This window comes from Mus caroli, chromosome 13 (assembly GCF_900094665.2).
Source record: "Mus caroli chromosome 13, CAROLI_EIJ_v1.1, whole genome shotgun sequence".
Taxonomy (NCBI): Eukaryota; Metazoa; Chordata; class Mammalia; order Rodentia; family Muridae; genus Mus; species Mus caroli.
In genome coordinates this window covers 97,407,771-97,421,227 of record NC_034582.1, presented here as the reverse complement: position 1 = coordinate 97,421,227, position 13,457 = coordinate 97,407,771, and the positions used below count along the sequence as shown (strand labels likewise).

The 13,457-nt window shown below is 35.3% G+C and overlaps 1 protein-coding gene across 8 annotated transcripts in view; it reads left to right on the top strand.

The window, feature by feature from the left end:
• Erbin (erbb2 interacting protein) overlaps positions 1–13,457 on the top strand; it is a 100,873-nt gene that overhangs the window by 83,606 nt on the left and 3,810 nt on the right. For 4 of the 8 annotated variants that reach the window (XM_021179875.2, XM_029468539.1, XM_029468538.1 and 1 more), the window contains 6 exons: positions 896–2,426; positions 5,622–5,765; positions 7,979–8,095; positions 11,095–11,301; positions 12,603–12,695; positions 13,131–13,205. In XM_021179875.2, coding sequence (XP_021035534.1) covers positions 896–2,426; positions 5,622–5,765; positions 7,979–8,095; positions 11,095–11,301; positions 12,603–12,695; positions 13,131–13,205 — 2,167 coding nt within the window. The remainder of the gene's footprint in view (positions 1–895; positions 2,427–5,621; positions 5,766–7,978; positions 8,096–11,094; positions 11,302–12,602; positions 12,696–13,130; positions 13,206–13,457) is intronic. The other 4 variants (XM_029468540.1, XM_029468544.1, XM_029468541.1 and 1 more) reach the window with 3 other exon arrangements.

Here is a 13,457-nt window from a genome sequence, read left to right as displayed (position 1 = left end):
CCATTCTTTTGGCCCTGGCATTCCCCTATATTGGGGCATATAAAGTTTGCAAGTCCAATGGGCCTCTCTTTCCATTGATGGCCGACTAGGCCATCTTTCAATATATATGCAGCTAGAGACAAGAGCTCCGGGGTTCTGGTTAGTACATCATGTTGTTCCAACAAAGGGGTTGCAGATCCCTTTAGCTCCTTGGGTACTTTCTCTAGCTTGTTTCTGTAGTTTTATAATGACAAATTTATAAAAATTTGCCAGATTGTGCCAGAGAGTCATGTTCAGGCATAGTTTCTCTTCTGATCCTTTGTAAACTTAGGTGTTTATGCAGTTTTGTTTTAGTTTAACTTAATTATATACATATTTGTGAGTAACAAGCACTTGTTAAGAGTAGTAGCTTGTGGTTAGTACAGCTAATGTAAAGCTTCAGAACTACTTGTAACTGGCCCTGTGCCATTGACTTCCTCACTGAAGTTACTGTCTGACGCTCGGTGGATTTTCCCACCTTGAAGCATTGAAGGTACATCATTCTACGCATAGTGTTCTTAGCATAGGCCTAGTAACCTGTTCTGTAGCAAACTGTATTGCGTATGTTGATGTTAAATTAGTCTTGGTGTTATAGATGACTTTTAGCTGTTTTACTTGTTTCTCTAACAATAAAAATCTCTGCTTGACAAAAGCTTTTGATTAACTTTAACTGATATTTAATACAAAATGTGTGCATATCAATGGGGTATTGTATTGATACTTGGATATGGTAATAAAGGTCTTGTTCCGGAGCTCCCGCAATTCTTTTACCTGTGTTAGCTATGTAACCAATAGTTACTAAAAACTTGCTGAGTTTTGCTTTTTGTTTTGTTTTGTTTTGTTTTTTACTTTCTCATAAAATTCTCTTTTATTTTAGACAAGAAGATGAAAATTTTAACAGCCTTTTACAAAATGGAGTTAATTTAAACAATTCGCCAGAGGAAAAATTCAAAATTAATGATAAAAAGGATTTTAAGTTACCTGAGTATGATTTGAATATTGAAGAACAGTTAGTTCTGATTGAAAAAGATGTTGATTCAAAAGCCACATCTGATGACTCTCGCCAATTAGACCATATCAACATGAATATTCATAAACTTGTGACCAATAATATTTTTCAACCAGAAATAATAGAAAGATCAAAGATGCAGGATATAGTACTTGGAACAGGCTTTTTAAGTATTCATCCTAAAAATGAGGCTGAGCACATAGAAAATGGAAATAAGTTTCCGAATTTGGAGTCCATAAATAAGGTAAATGGTCTTTCTGAGGACACTCCACAGTCTCCTGGCAGGGTTGAAGCACAGAATACCAGTTCTTCTGCTGACGTGGGTATTTCTAAAAGCACGGAAGATCTATCTCCTCAGAGAAGTGGTCCAACTGGATCTGTTGTGAAATCTCATAGTATAACTAACATGGAGACTGGAGGCTTAAAAATCTATGACATTCTTGGTGATGATGGCCCTCAGGCGCCAAGTGCAGCAGTTAAAATCGCACCTGCTGTGGATGGGAAGAGCATAGTCAGAAGCAAGTCTGCCACGCTGCTGTGTGATCAGCCCCTGCAGGTGTTCACTGCTGCCTCCTCATCTTCTGAGTTACTCTCAGGCACAAAGGCAATTTTCCAGTTTGATTCCAATCATAACCCTGAAGAGCCAGCTATAATAAGAGCCCCCACAGTACCTGGCCCACAGTCTACACCTCACCTGTATGGTCCTCCACAATATAATGTCCAGTACAGTGGCAGTGCTACACTGAAAGACACTCTGTGGCACCCTAAACAGAATCCACAAATAGATCCTGTCAGTTTTCCACCTCAGCGCCTTCCAAGATCTGAGAGTGCAGAAAATCACAGTTATGCAAAGCATTCTGCCAACATGAATTTCTCTAACCATAACAATGTTAGAGCCAATACTGGATACCACTTACAACAGAGACTTGCCCCAGCCAGGCATGGAGAAATGTGGGCTATCTCCCCGAATGACCGACTCGTGCCAGCAGTAACCCGGACTACTATTCAGAGACAGAGTAGCGTGTCTTCAACAGCTTCTGTAAACCTTGGTGAGCCCACCAGGCGGACTGAAGGAGATTATTTATCATACAGAGAGTTACATTCAATGGGAAGAACTCCAGTCGTGGCAGGATCACAGAGACCTCTTTCTGCACGAGCATACAGCATTGATGGCCCAAATACATCAAGGCCTCAGAGTGCCCGTCCCTCTATTAATGAAATACCAGAGAGAACTATGTCAGTTAGTGATTTCAATTACTCACGGACTAGTCCTTCAAAAAGACCAAATACAAGGGTCGGGTCTGAACATTCTCTATTAGATCCTCCAGGAAAAAGCAAAGTTCCTCATGACTGGCGGGAACAAGTACTACGACACATTGAGGCCAAAAAGTTAGAAAAGGTAATTGAACGTGAGTTTTTCATTCTCTTTATTAATTTTTTCCTTAGAAATGGTTCATCCTTTGTTTTTATTTAGTAAAATAAGACACTCTGAGTTATTATCTACTTATAGTCTGTTTTCCCCTGTTGTTGGGAACATAGTTCTATATTTAACTGAAGCCGGGTCAGGTGAGCTGGTATGTAAGCTGCTTTAGAACTCTCAAAGTCTTCCATGGACATGCTTGTATGTCTCTCGTAACTAGTACACACATACTAGTCACAGTATGTATACCGTCTATGTTCATTGCTTTCTGCTCACTACCATTGATTATGTAAATATTGTAAGAAATAGCAGTTTAGTGTATAATTACTAAAATAACAGAAAATGTATTTTCAAGTGTAAATATTTCATCAAAACAACTTTTTTCTCTCCAGTTTGTATTAAATGAACTAACATCATCACTGACACAGATGACTCTGGCATGGCATTGTTCTTGACATTGCTAGATTGCATTTCTGGTGTACTTGAACAAGTCAGTTGAGTGTTTTGTGGCTGTACTACAAATGGGACATGTTGGTAAAATAACTAATGCTTGTGTTCTTTATAACATTATTGGTAAATTGTGTCTTTTGAAAGTAATTAACAAACAAAATCCTGTAAAGTTGATGTTACTACATTGCCACGTGGCCCAAATGTATAAAAAACACTCTTTCAGCCAGGCATGGCACCATGACACCTGTAACTGCAGCACGTGGGAGGCTGCAGGAGCACTACCAGTTTGAAGCCAGCCTGTGCTACACAGTGAGACCTTGTTGCCCTGCCCACCCCCTCCCAAATACTTTTTTATTAAGACTCAACACATATATATATGCATATATATGGCTTTTGTTTTAAAATTATAATTTCTTTACTTATTAATTATATGATAAAATTTAAATGCAGCTGAACATATCTAGTCTATTATTTTTAAATTCCTTAAATATTTTTGCGAAAAAATGCATAAAATGTGATTATTACCTTCTATCCAGTAACTGACATTGTTACATTTTAGCTAATATCTGTGAGCTGTAGCTACTTCATCTTTTCTCTTTGCTGTAACCCTATAGCACACTGTTGAGGCTATGTTCATTTTGTTGGGAATTTTAAATTTTCTTAAGCTGAGAGTAGGAGCATGGCTCTAATTTACAATAAACATGTATTGCACATGTAGAAATGGGTTTTAGAAGGAAAAAGGTATTGTCAAAGGGGCTGTTTCGGAGACATGAGTAAGAATGAATGAAGTATTTATCAGTTTATTGAGATACAGGATGAATTCAAGAGACTTTGGAAGTAGAGTAGACATCCTTAGCATTTGTTTCTGGCTGAATATTCTTATAGTCACTGTGACTAAGGGGTTTGTGTAAGTGGCTGTTAGGAATTCCACTATTATCAGAGATATAAAGGAGGGGTTTCTTCTATAGAGAAAGGTTTTATTTGGTGTAGTTTATAGTGTAAGTAGCTGTTCTCTCACTGTTCTGTTTGACATGAGTGTGTCTGGACTTCAGGAAATAGGAAGCAAGTAACACCTAGCTCATTATTGAGTGAGCTTTTTAGCATTTCTATTTCCTATTGCATAAAATATAAATTTAGAAATTTGATACACAGTTTTCCTAGAAAATACGACAGTAGTTTTGTAGTTGTGTCTTATAATTCAAAAACTAATTCAGTGAATTAATGAAATAGAAAACTGGTGAGAACAGAAACGGGAACACTGGACACAAATCCATAGCTGACAAGATAGCTCTCTTTCCTAAGATACATACTGCTTATTTTGTTAAGTGGAGCTGTCCTTGCTGTGTTAACATTTGCCATACCCCTGCCTCACAGAGTACTAAATGACTAATGAGTATGCTGGAGTATTAGGCCAGCTCACTGGTTAGGAAATATTTCTAGCAAATACCAAAATAGCATTACTGTTACTGTAGGTCTTCTGTGTTCTTTCTAGACTGTATTCTTCAGATTTTGGGTTTTTTTTTTTCTCTTCCCCTCCATTCTATAGTTGACCTAGAACCAACCCCTGTTTCCACACCCAACTGCTAGTCTTTAAATGTTTATAAAGTACATTTAGTGGTGTGTGTGTGTGTGTGTGTACATATACAGTGGTCAGAGAAAAACTTAACAGGGATCATCACAACATGAGGAACGTATTAAAGGGTGTCAGCATTAGAAGGTTGAGAACCACTGATCTAGAACCTTGCTAACAGTAAAGTATGTACTGAGCCCTGTCTTTGTGCTATCAGATAACCATCAGCAGCATTGAACAACAACCCTAGGACATTATGCTTAGTGTTTAATCAAGTTAACATGTTAAAATCAATACCTTAAAATCACAAAACAAGGAGTAACAATTTTATAGGTTTTTTCCTTTTACAATTCCTTATCTTTTCTTGATATTATCAACTTCAAATCTAAAGAAGCTGTATGTTTCCCAATTGTATTAACAGCCCATTCCTTAAATGTGGTTTACCTAGTTTAGCCATCAAGCCCACATCTCCAGCTTCAGGGGAACTGACTCTTCCTCCTGGTCTCTGTGGGCACCTACATACATAGCTATACATACATATGTGCACAGACACATGTACAAATAAAAAAAATTGAAAGTCTTTTTTTAAAGTTGCATCTTAAAATTTAAAAATTTTTTTAAATGTGGAAAATAAATTTCGAAAGAATCACAAATATCTTTGGCTGAAGCATGTATGCTTAAATGTTGACATTATTCAACAAGAGAATTTCTGTAGAGTAAAATAGAGCCTTCAGAAACTTGACTCAGAACTACTAATTGCTGGTAAATTAATCTAATAATAAAAAGTTGCTTATATACTACTGTATATACATATGTATAAATACATATCTGGGTATGTGTCCAGTTTCTATTTCTGACATATATTAGGCATAAAAGAAATGACAGTATTTAATAAATAAAAGCAACTATATATTTGCACTTCCTTTATTCGTGAACATCTGAATGGTTGTGATTATACATGTTCTTCATGTATATGCTCGTTGTTATGTAGCCGTATGTACCAATTTCTCTCGGGTTCTGAATTCCAGTGTTGCATGATGATATTTGTTCGTGATGTGGGTGGGGTTACTTGTAAATAAATCTGTGTATATAACCTGTCTTGTGGATTTTGCATGCTATACTAATCTCTGTAAATCTACCCTCTCTTTATTTAGAGTATGCTGTCAAGGTCCTTTAATTCCAATCTTACTGCTGTAAGCAGTTCTCACTATGGCAGCTCTAGGGATCTGCATGGCAGCCAGGGCAGCCTTGCCCTGAGTGTTGCAGACGGAAGAGGTTCTGGTGGGCACATTTTTCGAGTGAGTACCTGCAGTAGGCCAGTACTTTAGCACATAGACAAGAGAATTCAGATCGCCTTTTAACATTTCTAAGGGAAAAATTTCTGTGACTTAGAAATCTTTGTATTTTCTGAGTTCTTTATGACTTAGTTCTACAACTTCTGTCCCTGTTTCTTTGGTCATATGTTAATGATCTAGCCAGCTAGATTTATGAGTCTAGTAATAAGCACTATATGCACCGGGGTTCAATCATATTTCACAGAATATGATTAAATACGAGACTGGGGAAGTTACAAAAGTAACAGTGTAAAGGAAAAATCCAAATACTTAGTTGAACACATTTCATCATGGTCCTTAGTGGTGAAAGATTTATCATTCTAGTGAAAGCTTAAGAGTAAATACAAGTCTGTCATGGCTTAGTTAAGGACATAAAGAGGTAGCACAGCCCTAAATAAATCCTCTCTCATGCTCTGAAAGCTCTTTATTCTCTACAAACTTACTTTATTCTTTCTTGTAGGTAACTTTCACCTGGACCCTTTTGATCTAGGCTCTTTACTTTTTTGTTAGTCCCCCTCTGCCTTCATCCCTGGCTGTGCCCTGTTATGTCCCAGAGCAGGAACTGTGTCCCAGATTCAGTTTGTTGTGGCTGCTCTGAGCTGATCTTGGTCTGTGTCCTGCCATTAGCATGACTTGATCTCTTTGCTATTTAGCAACAGCAATCATTGGAGCATCTTAGGTTAAAAGGAGAAGAAAAGGCTCAGCCAGCCTCTGATTTCAGCAGATCATGAATGGCATTCATAGTCACCTAGAACAATTGTTCTTCCAAATTTGTTTTATGTAAACATTTTGCCTTTTATTTTTAAATAAATTTAAAGCCTATATGGCTTGAAGTTTAGCTTTTCACTCATGATCTGCATGCTGTTTTTCAACAGTATATAAGCATAGCTGTCTATTTAGGCAGGAGTTTAAGTTTCAAGCATTGAACTCTGTTGATCATTATGTATTCTAGAAATATGTTACAATAAGAGAAGAAAAATGAAATACTGGTAGTAGACAAAATTATATCAAATCACACACAAAAAAGTGCTTCGCCAAATATTGAACTAGCAACTAGCTGGATATGATATAGGTCTGTTTCTTTTTTTTTTTTTAAGATTAAATTCCAAATCCTTAAAATTGTACATGTTCCATGGTATATTATAATGGAGTGTATTTTGAGTTATTTTTCAATTTAAAATTGACATTTCTTTGCTGCTAGGAATATGCTATTTTGAAAGTTTAAAAAAGTAAAACATAGTGTGTTTTATTTTCTAAATTAGGTATGCTTAGTACTAGCTTAATGTAAATATTAATATTTTATTCACATATTTATAGTAATAAATATTCAGAGAGATTAACATTGAGCCTTTTTTTTCCTTTAAGGTTATCATTAAGTTAAACTATAATGAGTAAATATTTAGCATATGAAGATATGAATTAATTTTTTAAGGAAAAATATATATGTGTATGTATGTGTGTGTGTGTGTATATGTATACACACACACACACACACATACACATATATACACTGTTGCCATCTTAAGACATACCAGAAGAGGACATTGGATCCCATTATAGATAGTTGTGAGCCACCATATGGTTGCTGGGAATTGAACTCAGGATCTCTGCAAGGTCAGTGTGCTCTTAATTACTGAGCCATCTCTCCAGCCCCCATGAATTAATTTTTAAAGCATATCTATAAAACAGTGCATTTAAAATATTGAGCCAATGTTAATGTGGCAGAATTACAACACACCAAGTTTTATACAGTTAGCTTACTGGGATTGCACCTCATTGGAATTGAGGGGACTTTCTGTGTAGAACCATGAGGTCAAAACAAAAGCGGTTCGTTTTCTTTTAATCAAAGACACTTTCCTTAGTGCTTAAAATTTGAGACAATTTAACCACTGACTATGTTTATTGATTAGAGATATTAACTTAGGAGTATAAATAAAAAGAACAAAATATGGTGTATATATTATGGTATAATTTTTCACATTACAGGAACAAATGTCTTGCTGTGTACCTTTGAAGAAAGTTAAAGGTGCAGCAGGGAGTGATGACAACAGCATCTGATCTGAGTCTTTCTCATTCTAGTCGAGCAGTATCTATCTCCTCCTCTCATGTGTCATCATTGTTTTGTTTCACATCTTAAAGTATATTATTTGTTTACTTTTTTCCTTCCTCATTTGAAGCATCCCCAGACATCCAGTCCAGGAGAGTGTTGCCAAGATGATAGATTCATGTCAGGAGAGCAGAACCACCCATCAGGTGCACTTAGTCACAGAGATCTTCCAGACAGCCTGATGAAAGTAGGTGCTCACGCCAGAGAAATGAGCTTGCTATGGTTTGCAGTGTTGGAATGTGAAATCTCATGTACTTCGACTAAAAATATTTTATGAGGCTTTCTTGCATTCATTATGTAGAATTTTAAATGATTCATAAATACAAGATGGAATTTGACTCTGCTGTTTCCCAGTTTGGTTTTTTTTGTGGTTTATTTCACACTAGAGAATCATTGTATAGTTACATTGGTTTCTGTAGTTCCACCTGCTTATTTTAGTATTTATTTGATCAAGAAATTTTTAGTGTTCTTGATAATAAACCTACTTGGGAAGTTAGAAGATGATTTTATCTTAAATTCTGCATTCTAGAATCTTTTATTGTTAACTAAAAACATTTGAAAATCTTTAGATATGATTAGAAATCTTTGTCTTGAGACACACTTTTTCTATAGTAGAGCAGGTGATCATTGTGGTTTTTAGTATTTGTAGATAAAAACTTACAGATAAATTCTTTTAACAATGTCAGAGGTAATTTTCATTCTCTCTCAGCCATTCTTTCTTGTTTTAACCAGTTATATACCTCTAGTGTAATGAGATACAAGTATGACTCATATTTATTATCTAAAACTCTTAATTTGCTCTTGAACGTAGGCATTTAGCCATACCATATACATGCTAATACATGCTTATTTATTTTATCCCTTTTCTTTTTAATTCAGAGTTATCATTCAGTTCCTTTTTCTTTTCAACATGCATCTCTATAACTTAGTTCTTAACTTTTTTTAATTTCATGAGACATTGGCTAAACATAGCCTAATGCATTTCTTATATTTAATGTTGATTAGACAAAACCAAATAGCCAGGTGTCAGCAGTTTCTAAGAATATGATAGGCTTAGTGTAGTAAAAGCACATGTGTCTTAGCACTTGAAACCCAAGACTGGTGGAAGATCAAGAGTTTGAGGCCAGCATGAGTTTAAAGTCAGGGAGCAAGCAAGAAAGACAACTTAGTGGATGGGGCAGTTGTCCTCAAGTCAGACAGAATGAGTTCAATCTCTAGAACCTACATGGTGGAAAGAGAGAACAGACTCATGAAAGTTGTTGCCTGACCTTACACATATCACGGCCATGCGTGCACCTACACATATTCATATATACACACATAAATAAGTCTTATTTAACAGCAGCAGCAACGCCAGGCTGTGATGGCACACACCTTTGATCCCAGCACTTGGGAAGCAGAGGCAGGTAGATTTCTGAGTTTGAGGCCAGCCTGGTCTACAGAGTGAGTTCCAGGACACCCAGGGCTACACAGAGAAACCCTGCCTTGAAAAAAACAAAAACACCAAACCAAAACAAAAAAAAAAAAAAAAAAAAAAAAAAAAAAAAACAACAGCAGCACAAAAAGATCTGTTCAGTTGTCTAGGGTGTGGAGTTGTAACTGGTACAGAGTATTTGCCTGGCATGAAGAAGGCCTTATCTTGGTTTTGTCAAAGGAAGATAATGAAATCTGCATATGGAATAAATGATATAAACAGAGAAAAAAGTAGGGGCCCTGTAGATTTTTCTGTAAATAGTAAAACCGTAGCACAGCCAGGTAGAGCACCTTTTGATAGATTTGTAGCTTTAAATCTACAGTTATCCAGTAACAGATAACTATAGTAGATCTTTCTCTAGACATAGAAGCATAACGTAGTACTTAACCCAATATAAGATTTTACACAGAGTATTTTCATTTTTGTCCACTGTTATGAACTACTCATGTATTGTCCTAGACTTGAGAATTAACTAAAATTTTAGTGTGACAGTGACAAAAAGTGGTCCTTTTATAATAAGTCTTCTTACTAAACAACAAACTTTTTTGTATTTTTAGCAAGATAAATTTCACAACATATAGTTCTGAAACTTTTGCCAAACTTTTAATTCTGGATAATTTTAAGGAAATTTGTTTTCTGTTACTTTCTTCTCAAAAATACTTTCCTGTTAGCCAGCAAGGAAATTCTAAGTGACTAAATAATTAAAGCATTTATTTTCTCTCCTGTGTAAAAGTCTTTTTACATATGAACATTTATAATGTAGGCTTAATTTTTAGCTACATTCTTCATAGAATAGAATAAGCTATTTGCTACAAATCTAATCCTAAGTCTAAATCCAGGGTCACTTTCTTAACACATGGGTGGTATAAAAGATGGTTTCAATCTGGTGATGGGTTTTTATCCTCTTGTGGGAAATAAAGTGAAACATCAGTACTGAAGCCTTGAGTTTTTAATATTCCACAAAGCTAATATTTAGAGAGCTTGAAAATTCCTGATACATGGCATGTATACATAAACAATAAATCACTTAATTCCTATGTAGATAGCTGAATTGACATGTTACTTCTGAAAAGGAAGAAATAAAGGTAGCAAATATATTCAAATTAAGAAAAAGCTGCACTCCTGAATTTTTTCCAGAGGAAAAACATTAAAAAAAAAAAAATCTACCTTTTTAGGTGAGCAGTGATGCTTAATCCCAGCATTAAGGAGGCAGAGGCAGGCGGCTCTCTAGAGAGCGTTTGAGGCCTGCCTGGTCTACTGAGTGAGTTCCAGGACAGCCAGGGAGAGAAACCTTATCTCGAAAGACAAACAAAATACACCTTTTGTGCATGTGTGTTATAGGCTAACAATTTGTTTAAAAAAAAAAAAACTTGTTTTATGTGTATCAGTAGTTAAGGTTTTTCAATATATTTGTTTCCTATTTTAACATTTGATCTAAGTAACAATAGATTTATATCTAACAGAAAAGCATTTAAAATATAGATGAGGCCTTCGTTTAAAAGTTTGTTGTTAGATTCAATCATTAAACATTCAAAAGACAGTAATAATTTTTCTTTTGGAAAAATGGTTTAAAAAATACAATGGTTTACAAGAATAAAGTGGTTTAATGGTTTAGAAGACTATAGTGAGTATTGAATGATGTAGAATGTTAAAACGCTAGTGCTTTTGTATTAATCTAAGGAGAATATTAAGATAATTCATGTTTTTCTTAGATGCCTTTGAGTAATGGACAAATGGGCCAGCCTCTCAGGCCTCAGGCACATTATAGTCAAACCCATCATCCCCCTCAGGCATCTGTGGCAAGGCATCCCTCTAGAGAACAACTAATTGATTATTTGATGCTGAAAGTGGCCCACCAGCCTCCATATACACATCCCCATTGTTCTCCTAGACAAGGCCATGAACTGGCAAAGCAAGAGGTAAGACTCATCAAGACTGTTTGAAGTATGAAATTAAAGTTTTCATATATCCTTATAGGTGAATAGCAGTAACTCCATGTAGAATTTTAACAGTAGTTTTTACCATTTTGTTTTATTTATAAAGTTTAGTTTTCTAAAGTATTAAACTTTGTAGTTTTTAACTTGGCTGTACAATCATGTAAAATAAGATTTAGTGTTGGTGTGGTTTTTTTTTTTTTAATTCTAAGGCTATTCCTTGTACAAAATAGATTGATGTTGCTCCTATAGATTTTCTTCTAAGACTGTAAATAGTAGACCAATTAGTTTCCATTCTACACCAGAGTCTTGGCTCTTATAGTCGGAAATTCAGCTATAGTCTGCAGACTGGGTTGAAGGTTTGTTCTTGAAGATGTATAGGTCATAATTTCATATGCCTTAGTGGTTTATTTATGAGATGATGGTGATGATGATAGCATTGAAACCTTCGATAGTGATCACATTTTGTTTTGACTGAGTCTTTGTAAACAGGAGCATCCTATAACAGAAATTTAGCTTCTGTCACCCACAGTGTACAGCACCCTGAAGGCTGAAGCTAGAGAGTAGTATATCAAGGCCAGAGTGGATCATCAGACAATCCAGACTAGCTTAGGCTGTTTAGTGAGACCCTGTGTCAAAATATAAGCCAGCACTAAAGGGCAAGAGGCAGGAGGATCTCTGTGAATTTAAGCCAACCTGGTCTACACAGCAGATTCTAGGTCATCCAGGACTGCATTGTGAGAGCCTATCTCAAGAAAATGTTTCTGGATTCTCATTTTACAGTCGTTTATAAAAACTGCTATCAGTTGATCTGACCTTAAAATCCTAACTCCCCTGAAGCATACAAACAGAGGGAATGAGGAGTTGATTTCTTAAATCCAGTTCTGAACATAATAAGTACCTTATTATGACATATCTTATGGCAGTGACGGTATAGAATTTAGATGGTCTGTAAGTGAAAACTGATGAGAGGGAATATGTCTGTGTGTTCTGTAGGTATGCACCATGCCATTGAAATTCATGCTGGCTAAAAGTTAAAATAGGGCCAACATTAGTTGATTGACTAAGCTCATATAAGTAGTAAAGTTAGGAGCTACACTTTGTAATCCCACTGTGCCTTTAACTCACTAACTCATTAACATTAGTGCTGTTCTGTGTTGTCATGTCACCTCATCTGCCCAAATGTTTATTTTTCATGAATCCTTGAATATTCTGCTTGAATTTAATTCACCAGAATACAAATAGATAAATATAGTAATACTTCCTTTATGTTCATATTAAATCAGATTCGAGTAAGAGTAGAAAAGGATCCAGAACTTGGATTTAGCATATCAGGAGGTGTCGGGGGTAGAGGAAACCCTTTCAGACCTGATGATGATGTAAGTTGCTTTTTAATATGTCTTTGAACATTCATAAGGTGTCATTTATTAATTCCATAGTTAAGTGAAAATGTAAATCTATATGGTTCTCATTCTTTTTCTTTATTTCCTTTGGTTTTTGAAATTTGATGATTCCATGTTGTCTGAAGCATAGAATTTAACCAAAAATGTGAATATTGATGATATTACCAAGTTCTTTCTAGTTTTGTTGTTGCGCTCCAAAAAGCCATAGAAGTGACACTGCTACATTGATAAAGTCAGAAGCAGAAATTATTTTGACCTGTCAGAGAGTTACTCTGAAAAGTCAAGGAGACAGTTTCCACGATATTCACATATTAGCATGTGTTGAAGAAAAGATTTTCCTTGTTACTGATTCATGATTTCAGTTTGTATTTGGACAATAAATAATTATTTTTTTGTTATTGTTCATTAAAGGGTATATTTGTAACAAGGGTACAGCCTGAAGGACCAGCATCAAAATTACTACAGCCAGGAGATAAAATTATTCAGGTAATTAAGTCAACCACCATTTTATTATGTTTTCATTTTATTTTACAATACTTACTAGTGTTTATATACTTTTTATTTTTAAATAGTCCTACCTTATACATTGAAAATCATGATTATATGTTTGCTATGTCATTTTAAGTTTAGAAATGATAATGTTTACTAATGTAGAGGATCTGCTTGGACGTGAGCTAATCAGTATATCAAAGAGTAAAATTTCAAAATTTGAGAAACTTTTTTTCTTTTTTTTTTTTT